Here is a 10,653-nt window from a genome sequence, read left to right as displayed (position 1 = left end):
TGCAGCCCCCGGGCACAAGTGTGTCCTGCAGAGCAGGAAACGTCTCCTTATTGCAAGGGCTTGGAGCTTATTGCTTGTTAAACTGAGGGCTTACTTGCCTCTCGCATCCTGTGAGTGTTTTATTTGAAGGCACTCCATGACGACAGAGTAAGGGTGATTGCATCCTGTGTGGAGTTTCTGGATATCCCAGTGTGTGGCACTGGAATTTGGCCCTATAGCAAGCAAAAATAGGATGGAGTTAAAACATCCAAATGCCAACTTGCTGTAGGGTTAGATAAGGAAATATACTTATGGAATGAGAGGAATAAAAGACCTCAGAAGGCCTGTAAACAAGATAGAAGTGCCACCAAGTATTAGAAATATGAATCCATCTTCTTGGACTTATGTCACAGGTGGCACCCCACAGCTCTCACAGCAGCTTGGAGGTAGCGGAGGCGAGGAGGAGGACGGAGCCATCAAGGCCAGGATTTACTGGAAACAGATTTGTAGTGCTTTCTTAGAAACAGAAAGATCACGTTGTTTTTGCAAACAGAAATCTAGTCTGTGGTTAGTTTCTGGCAGCAGGTGGCTGCTTTGGACCCTCTCTGAAAATGAGCACAAATAAAAACATGCTTTAGGCCCCTTTGAAGACAAAACAGCGCCCATATGGTGCTCTTTGTTCCAACAGAAATTCATCCCAAAAACCGTGCTCCAGGAGGTAAAAGGGAGAGGTTTTAGTCTGTCAGGGATGCACAGTGCCCTCCCTGGGCATCTGCTAGACCCAGATTTCTCACCCTCCACTTCTTCCCATGAAAATATTGCATGTTATCTGCTATGTTGCACTAAAAAAAGATTACTGCCTTGACCAACACATCACACAGACTGTTCTTTCTTGTATTTGACCTTTTTGTTCCACTTTAAGAAATTCCTGGTGGAAGGGAGACGTTTGTGTCCTCCCAGGAGGCAGTGGTGATCCCAGTGGGTCTGGTGCCTGCTGTGAGCACTGCGTTAGCACAGGCTTTTCCCACATTATTTACTGGGAGAGGGAAGCACCCATCCACCTCACTGCAAAAAGAACTGGAGCCCCCTATTTTTTCAAAAGAGACTACATCATCACCATTATATTCTTGTACTTATGCTTTGCATGCTGAAACTGAAAGGGGAATAAGGTGTCCGTGCCTCCTTCCTCCCAGCCTCAGCCCTTGTGTATGCTCACACCTGCAGGTTATATATACCATTACACAGAACAGGCTTCAGCTGAGAGCTGCCTTTTTAAAAATATATACTATATATATGTTTTTGCTTCTTTTTTCCCCTCCACAAATGGGTAACCAAGGGCTGTTGGGAGGGGAGTGAGCACTGTCTGACTCGAAGCACCCTTTGTTTGTGCATGGTGAGGCAGCACGCTCTGAGCGCTGCTCAGGAGATGCTCCACACACTTACAGGCACCCAGCAGTAAGAAAAGTGGCTCAGGGCACCTAATTATTAATATTTAACCATTAATACACTTTTAATCTCTTCACACTTTAGTGTACAGAATGTAGTGACTGCACTGCCTGAGCCCCATGTGTAATTTAAATGGACACACACTTTCTCTGAGTGGCTTGACTTGAGCTGGCTAAAACCAGAGGTGTGGAGCAGACATTGCCACCAACGCAGGTGTTTCCAGCAGTGGTTACTATTGCTAAGTCAGCCTAACTCTGCGTCCTGCTCTTTGCATTAAGGGTCTCTGCAGCTCTCTTCCCTCTGTGTCTCTGAGCCTGAGAAGTACAATTATCTCTCTGACCGGTTAAGCTACGCCTCTACATACAATGATGCTTCAGCAAATAATTCATGGGAATTTAAACTGAGAGGCTGATGCTTCAGTTTCCCACAACTTTTAAACCCAAACTCCTGAAGGAGACTGTTTAGAATGAGTCTCAGTTTGCTTTAAGAAAAAAATATAATAATAATAATAAAAAAACATATCCCAAGCTGCAGCTGTTGCAGAGTGGAGCCCAAAGATGTTACCTGCTTGCACCCTACAGGCACAGGCACAGAACAGCAAACAAAAAGCGATCCAAAACAGCATTAGGGCAGCTGGGATTTGCAAGGCTTGAGCCAAGGTTTCTGAGTGCTTAGGGCTGGCAACGTGTCCCCAGCAAGTCGCAACCAGAAACGACAAGGCAGCTGGCCAGGAGTCTGTACGATGCTCCAGTTCTTTTTCCATCTTGGAGCAAACAGAAATGGTGCAGCATGACGTGTACCAGCACAGGTGCCTGATGTACCTGCTGAGCCTTGTGTTAGCTCAGGGATTACTGCTGTTTGCCAGACCAGCCACGGAAAGGTCAGTGCACCAGGGAAAGGCTGGACCATTCCCTTTGCTAAGAGGTAGGCAAGGGCAATTTACTGCCGAATGCCAAGGTTGGAGTGCCCGTGCCATGGGGACTTGGCACCGTGTGGCTCCACGCTGCATAGATGCAAAATGCTCCCATCCCCACGTTAAAGGCAGTTATTCCTCTTCCTGCAGGCAATGTCCCACTCCGAGCCTGCCCTGCCCAACCAGCCCTCCAGGAAGCCCAGGAAAAACAGGACGGAGGTTGAGAGGGGAAACCCCAGGATTATTCAATAAAATGTGGGAATGGGTGGGAAGGGGGGAATTGAAGATGATTAACACCAGAGGAAAACAGGAACAGAGGCAGCCAGACAGGTGAGGAGCTGCCTTGCGTGTCAGAACCAAAGAGAAACCGCATGAGGCAGCAGGCAGCAGCCGCAGGGATGACGAAGCACTAGGTGACACTATTGCTCCACGAATTGCAGCATATGCAACAGAAAAAAAAAAAAAAAAAAAAGTCCAGTTTCAAGCAAGAAGCTCACCACCGCACTTTCCCTTCACAGGCATTTCTGACCCGGACCCCAGACTGGGACGGCTCAGCTCCAGTTGCTCTTCCCAGTTCCACCACTGGTGCCTGGGCCATGGGCAGCAGAGGACAGCGGCCGCGCATCTCTCCCAGAGCAAAGCTGCCCCCTTAACAGGACGAGCTGCCAGAGCCGGCACGTACATTGGGAAATCCTAAACCGAAAACATCCTTCTCACTGGGCTTTTTTTGCACAGAAACATGCCAGGCTCCCAGCTACATCGTCCTCACCAAAGCTTCGCTTCCCTCCTGTGGTTCCAGCACCCCGACAGCCGGGGCCACGAGCCCCCAGCTTCTCAGCAGGCTCCAGGCACTGCTCCACCAGCTTCTGTGCTGCTACGGCTTTATTGCATCATTACTAATGATTATTGTGGGAATATTGCTCCCTAGTGCTGTGAACTGATAGAAACCTTCTGTAGGGGAGATGGATCTGCATGCAGCGGGTTTAAAACAAGACACGGAAAACAGAAGTTCTTCAAGTTTAACTTGCAACATTTCCATTTAATTTTCAGCAGCCCTCTTTAAAATACAGTCTTTCCTATTATACAAAAACAAACAAACAAAAAAACTAACAACCAACACTGTCATTTCTCTGGTCATACTCGTTGTTTCATAAAAAAATAAAAACAATGAAAAAAAAAGATCTCTGGCATAATAAAAATGCTTTGCAACATATATATATATATAGCTTTACTGTACACAATACTTTAAAACTGGCGAAGGTACATGTTATTTCTACATATTCCAAAACTCAGTTTATCACGGTGATTTCTATTCACAGTTACACAATGCCTTCAGGGATTTGGGACCCAGCTATCGTGCTCGGTGCTGCCCTTAAAACAGAAGTGTTTGCTGATGCGGGTCTCCCCCAGCAGTCTGTGGCTCCACCAGTGCAGTGGGAGCTGTGCCCTCCAGGGGGGCTCGGGGGAGCTGTAGCTCCTCCACAAGAACTGTTTCACGTTTTGTAGATCTTGAACATTTTCTGAAGATATTTCTGGTCTTGTTGAAACTTCCCATCCATGAATTGCTCTGCAGGTGAATTTTCTTTTTTTTTTTTTTCAAATGTCTTTTGCAGACCCGGGGATTTGCAGTCTGTGGTGTGCAGAGCAAACACCTACTCCTCCCTGTAGGTGTAACAATAATCTCAAGCAGCCCCCTCCTTTCCCAGTCCAAAGCCTTCTGCTCACTCTTATTTTACAGTATTGAAACAATTTGCTTTATTTAAGACATCAAGGAGCTTCACAAATGCCACAACACTAAAACATATTTCCTATTTGTTATGAGCCATGTTTTCCAGCTACAGAATTCTGCTAGGATTAAGACACTATTTCTGTCCTCACGTATCACGCATCCTGGGCTGAACTTTGCTCCACTAAAAGAAAGGCGGAACTGGCTTCACTTACAGTGGATTTACTGGAAAACCACAGGAACGCTTCCTTATGGACAGGATTTGGAAATTTCTCATTACAAATGAAACCGAGTCCTATCTGGTTTTTCATCACGCCGTACTCAAGCTGACACCATGTCAAGCCTCATCTGGGCTCCTGACTGACACCCGGCACTCAGGCTCTTCATGTCCACGTCTCCTCAGATCCCTCCAAGTGCCTTGGCTTGCATCTCTTCTGCACGGTGTCAGCAAGATGAACACTCCCGAATGGGACCACCTTTCAGTCATATTTGGCTATTTTTAAAGTATGATTTCTACTTTTTTTTTTTTTTTTTTAACTTAGTCAATATTTCCAAAAGGAAAAAAAAAATTAAATAGTAATAGGCTATTTTTAGGTAAAACTCCTGAAGAATTGGAGTGATAACCTGCATCCTGCAGCTATCACTTACAGTACCAGTCCTACTGAAATAAATTTCAAACACATGTTAGGCTACCATAATTTTAAAGCTACTCCCACAAAGAGCATTTTTCTAGGGATTCAGAGATGCTCTCCCCCCAGGCAGAGCCCAAGGGGGTGCAGCAACACCGAGACATGCTGCCTTGGCTGCCTTCACTGGAGCCTTGCAGAAACAGCCCCTGCTCAGCAGCAGCGAGGCACAGCCAAGACACAGGAGATGTATCCAAGCCTAACATCACAGCCAATTCTGCCAAGGAGCTTGGCTGCACACCCCGCTGCTCAACCCCCTTGCAGATCTGCTGCAAACCAGAGCGTGCCCAGGTTGCTGCTTGTCTGGATGGGACTGCTGGGCTCACAGACCCAGGCACCTATCCTGCAAGCCTCACACATGTACTTCTCTTGGAAACCTGAAGTCCAAAGCCGAAGCAGCTGGGAGCAGGGCAGGAATTATCTTGACCTCTGCTGTGTAAATAATTTAGCGTCTGTTTGAAGATTCAATGAAAACTCTGCCCTCCTCATGTGTCAGCAGCTCCCGTGTGCGGCGTCCAGCAAATGTTGTGTTTACATTTCCCACTGACTCAGAGAATTAGCGCTCTTTGCAGACTTGTGAAACGAAGCGAATTCCCAAACACGATACAGGCTTTGAAAAGTGTGTTTACATGAACTTATCATCGGATCAACAGTTTACTGCTGCTGGCCGGTGCCTCCTCCATGTGAGGTGGCTGCGCGTGCCCAAGCAGCGGCGCAGGGGCCATCAGCTCCACCGCACTGCAGCAGAACAGCATAAATCAGAGACTGTTCACCATTATTACTACAAATATAATTGTGAAAAAGGCCTGTGGGCCTTGATTGTGTCTCCTGGAACAGTTTTGAGATCACCATTGCCCATCCGAGATCCTACCCGAAGGCGTCGCCCTTCTACGACGTGGCCACGGAGGCGTTCCCATTCTCCCTTTGGCTTTCCCCGAAGGGTTCATCATCCTTCTCTTTTATGGAGAACTTTTTCCTGAAGGCTTGTGTAATGCTGGAGGAGGAAGCCTTCCTGAACGTGGTCAGCCTCTTCCGAAAGTTGCCCCCCGAGAAGAAGTAGAGAAGTGGGTCGAAGCAGCAGTTGGAAGCGGCCAAGGGGAGCGTCACCACCACCGACTTCTGGAGGTACACGGTGTCCTCGCAGCTGGCGCTCTTCAGCCGCAGCACGTGGAGGTGCACGGTCCGCAGGATGTGGTACGGGGTGAAGCTGACCAGGAAGGTGGCTGTCACGATGATGATCATCCAGATGGCCTTCTTGCGGTTGGCCTGGTTCTTCTTCAAGGAATTTTTCAGCAGGGTCCTTATGATCATGGTGTAGCAGATGGTTATGACAATAAAGGGAAAAACGAAACCCAAAAAGAGGGCAATAAAATCCAGGATCACAACCAGCTCTGTCTTGTTAGAGTCTTCTGGGGGTTCGAAGCACTTGGTCTTGTTGCCATGTTGATAGGTCCCATTTTGCAGGAAAGGAGCGCTTGTCAGGGTAACAAAAATCCAGATGCCGACGCACACAAATTTCGCCTTTTTCTCCGTGACCAAGTTGATATTCTGGACTGGAAAAACGATGGCTATGCAGCGGAAGAAGCTCATTGCAGTCATGAAGAAAATGCTGCAGTACAGGTTGACATACAAGGCGTAGGAACTGACCCTGCAGAGGAAGTCACTGAAGAACCAGTTCCCCTTGTGGACGTAGTAGACCACGCGCAGGGGCAGGGTGCACACGCAGAGGAAGTCGGACACGGCGAGGTTGAGCATGTACACCTGGAAGGCCGTCTTCTGCCGGTACGTCCTTATGAGGACGTACAGCACCACGCCGTTGCCAACGAAGCCCATGATGCTGATCATGGAGTACAGCGTGGAGTACACGCGGTTTCGGAAGTCGTCAATGGAGTGATGGCACGACAAGTTGTCAAAGAGCACGGTCATCTTTACGGGGGGAGGCAGTGGCTGGCTGGCGATGAATTTCAGGCCTATAGATGAAAAAAATCAGTCACTTATCATTATATTAGAGTTAGCTGTACTACAGTTGGAGTCAGTTATGTTAGAGCAGCACACAAAAATAAAATATTATGAAATAGGAGAAAAAACCTATCATCTCTCTCTTAAAGGACAGAACAGCTAGGAATGGATGTGGCTCTGCACAGACCAACGTTACACAATTAATTACACATAATTATAATGATCCAGCACAGCCGCTGCTCCACAGCTGGCACCTACAGCTGGTGGCATAAAGGTGGGTGTCACATTTTCATACGTCCTCAGTACTGGCTGCATCCTCCTTCCACCAAAATACCGAGAGGTTCCAACTGCCTGCAAACTAAAGCAGCAGAAAAACAACAGAAAGGGGCAACAAAGGTGGCCATGGCACTTTCTGATAAGAGATGCTTGTCAGCTCCCCAAATTCTGCATTGCTCTCCTCTGCTCACAGGTAGCACTATTTTTAAAACTTGCTACGGTAATAAGTAAGTGTAGTTATTGGCTTTGGAAAAGGCATTGCCTGTTACATCTGACAAACACAGATGATCAGTGGCAGCCAGGACACACCAGGGCTCACTGGCGTGCAGAGCAGGGGGCTGTGGCAAGGCTCCTTGCTTCTGAAGGCAGGACAGCCTGCTTGGTCTGCAGACATCAGTACCCTTGGGATTCTTCTTGGGTTTGCTTTTCACATTGCTCCAACAGCCATTAGCAGGACTGGGGCTCCCCAGCACAGCTGACCCTATGGCTAGGGCTCTGTTTTCAAATGGCATCAGCCATTCTTTTGTGAAAATTTTACCATTTCCTTCAGATATTCATTTGGGCACAGCGAGACAAGGCGTTCTTAACTTGGGGTGTCTTAAAGTACAGCAAGAGGGAGCAAGAGGTGTTTCACCCCTGCGTAATTTTCCCATTCCTTTTCAATTTCTGATGTCTCAGACACACAACCTCACTTTCAGCTGGAGACATCTAAAACCCCAGTGATCAGCACTGCGAGACACCTGCCGACCGAAATACCATGACTTGAAGAAAAACAATGAAGACAACAGCCAGGACAATATCACTTACGAGAACCCACACTATGTCTGTGCTCAAAACTGATTTTCAGTGGTACGTATTTTCATCCTTGAAAATAGCCAGGCAGCATTAGTGCAGATGGATGCCCTCAGCCTCTCCCCCTCTCCCTGGGATACTCTGGGAATCCAGAACCACTCTGGGGTGCTTGAGGCTTCCAGCTTTCAGACAGGTTTCAGCTATTTGGGAGATGATGCACTTAAAACAATCCTCTGATTATCTCCAACGTGCAAAACACATTAAAGCTCAAAAATGCCATCAAGGTTGCAGAGATGGGAGCAGAGGCAAAATCTGGCACAAGAGAGCACATTTTTTTTTCCCCTTGGTCTGTTCGTGGACACTTATGGGGACACAAGTGAGCGACCATGCAGCTGCACAAAGGTGTTTGGGCAGGAGAGGCAGCCAAGGCTCAGTGCAGCTCCATCAGAAGTCACAGATCATTACACCTCATCATTCACAGTTCACCTTAGATTGCATAGACGAAGTTTATCTGGCAGTGCTCATTACAAAGGACCTGTTAATCTGAGAGGCAGCCAGTTTGCAGCCTCTCCTCCCTGAACTCTCACAGCCCGGTGTGGCAGTGGCAGGATTCAGACCTCAGCCCAGACCTCTGCCATCCTCCCTCTCCTGGGAGGCTTGGGGCTCAGGTTATGACAAGAGCATCACTCCAATCATTTTTTAAAATCTCCAAGATAGGGCTGAAATTAAGTTTGTGGTAACATTTGTGTAATTTTAACCAATTATTTGGGAGTGGCAGGTAGTTTATTCTCTGAAAAAAAGCTGCACGATCCCTATTGCATGTTTTCATCTGCCAGAATCATCTGGACAGGTATTCAAGCTCTTACTGCCACTGCCCTTGCCCTGCTTTAATGCCTAGGAAGCAGACCCGCCGAGCAAAACCCTGCTGTGCTGTGCACTGCAGGAACACATTAGCCTCAATTAGCTCATGAAAACCCATATAGATAAAATCTCTGCACTTACTGAGGCATCACATATCAGTTCTTTCTCAGACACAGAAAACTATTCAAGATATTTGAGATTAAGAGGCTGGGATGATCTTTTTGCACTTTACAGGTTTTTCATCTCCACGCAGTTAAGATTATTTTGAAGAAAGAGCAGAAAATGGGACAAAGCAGGCTGCGTGGACAGCCCAGTGGATAAGCCGAGCCGTTTCCCATCCCTGCAAGTGTCACACAAAGCTCAGAGGAGGGGGAGAGCCCTGCTAGGAAACGCAGAGGAGCACCGGGGGGACTGGGCAGCGAGGGACCTGGGTCTCCCCAGGGCACTTTTAGGGTCAGGTCCCCCCTGCCTGCCGGGACAGCACCGGGGCTGATGCCTACAAAAGTTTGGGCTCGCAGCAGCCGCCCCTGGGGCTGCCGGCACAGCCCTGCCGTCTGAGCGATAATCAGGAGATCTCTGCCACCATCTGCTCCTTAGATGAACCGTCTTATATAATCTCCGTGCCACATTTGTGATCACTCCTTCAGCGGGGCCGAGCTGCTTGATGAACTTTTACTTCCTCCGGGGACTAAAGCTGAGTCTCGCAGGAGCCGCTCCTGGAGGCTGCAGAGCGCAAGCAGCCCTGCTGCGGATCGCACTCCCCAACACCATTTGGAGCGTCTGCCTAACCTGGCTTAAAATTCAGGATTACAACACCGCTGTGGGCTGCTAGGGGACACCTAGAAGCACTCCTAAAACCAAAAAGCACCCCCAGCTGAGCCTCCGGGTCGGGTTTGCATCTCGCTGTGCAAATATCCATTCACCGCTTTAGCACAGCAGCAGATCACCGAAGCGCTCACCTCCCCGCGGCTATTTCCCAATCAGTATTTCCCTCCTGCACACAGCCCAGGGGCTGCTGCAACCCAACGAGCGACCCCCCCCAAAAAAAACCAACAAAACGACCCCATCCCCGCACGGGGGGCACCTCTCAAAGCAGCCCCCCGTCCCCTGCAGCCCCCATCTCACCCCACCGACCCTCACCCCCCTCGGTGTAGCTCCGGTGCCGGCAGCCCCCGGGACCCCCTCGCCCACCGGAGCCCCCCCAGCCCCGCTCACCGCCGCCCGGCTCCGCTCGGCTCCGCCGCCCTGCGCTGCCCCGCGGCCGCCCTTCAAGCGGGGCGAGCCCGGCCCCGGCCCCCCCCCCCGCCCCGGGGAGGAGCCCGGCCCCGCTCCCCGCCGCCTTCCCCCCCCCCTGGAGCCCAGGAAGGGCTCCGAAAGCCAGCTGGGACCCGGGAGGATGGTTTTCATCCATGAGATCCCCAAGGTCCGCTGGTATTAATGTCACCGGTTTAGCAGCGAGCTGCAGCCTCTCGTGGGAAATGAAGCATCGGGTAAATTGCTTCCCCGGAATTAAGGATTCCCTTCAAAAATCACAGGCATAAAATACGGACAAAGACCAAGCAATCCCATACAAGCTGCCCCCTGCTCTCAGCAATCGCATCCCTCTAGGTCTACCTGTTCCCCTGACAGCTCCATGGGGGTCGCGCAAGGGGAACCCCTCCCTGCATTTGTGTCCCCTCGCTGGGGTCCCCAGGACGGCTCCTGCCCTTTCCTGCTCAAAGGGCTTCCCATCCTAATTTAGCTGTGCTCGGCATGGGAAGGAAACCTTGCTGCGAGCCTGGCACGGGTGGCATTTGGGCTGGGGAGCGATGGGGAGGAAGGTGAGCGGGGGCTGAACAGGGACTTGCAGCCCCCGCTGCCCCCACGCGTGGGTCAGCACCAGCCCCTGCTGTTCCCACGCTGAAGCCCGGTGCCAGCACTGCTCCCAGCTTTCCGCCAGCTCCTTGCCTCTTGCGAGCTGCAAACGGCAAGTTTCGGTTTTGTACTCAGGTGTTTAAGTGCCACAGCACTCCATC

The 10,653-nt window shown here is 49.9% G+C and overlaps 1 protein-coding gene across 1 annotated transcript; it reads right to left on the bottom strand.

Moving 5' to 3' along the window:
- Positions 1-3,879: 3,879 nt before the first annotated feature.
- CYSLTR1 (cysteinyl leukotriene receptor 1) lies at positions 3,880-9,897 on the bottom strand. The gene is made up of 2 exons (XM_032196511.1): positions 9,854-9,897; positions 3,880-6,720 (listed from the first exon to the last, which is right to left on the bottom strand). Exon 2 carries the CDS (start codon positions 6,674-6,676, stop codon positions 5,639-5,641), a length of 1,038 nt encoding a protein of 345 aa, XP_032052402.1. The 5' UTR covers positions 6,677-6,720; positions 9,854-9,897; the 3' UTR covers positions 3,880-5,638.
- Between the last annotated feature and the right edge of the window lie 756 nt (positions 9,898-10,653).

This window comes from Aythya fuligula, chromosome 13 (genome assembly GCF_009819795.1).
Source record: "Aythya fuligula isolate bAytFul2 chromosome 13, bAytFul2.pri, whole genome shotgun sequence".
NCBI lineage: Eukaryota > Metazoa > Chordata > Aves > Anseriformes > Anatidae > Aythya > Aythya fuligula.
Note: the sequence above shows the minus strand (reverse complement) of the source record. Positions and strands in the feature narration are given on the sequence as shown.

What these genes read in the sequence shown, in the direction of transcription:
- CYSLTR1 (XM_032196511.1), bottom strand. Translation starts at nt 6,676, where the DNA reads ATGACCGTGCTCTTTGACAACTTGTCGTGCCATCACTCCATTGACGAC.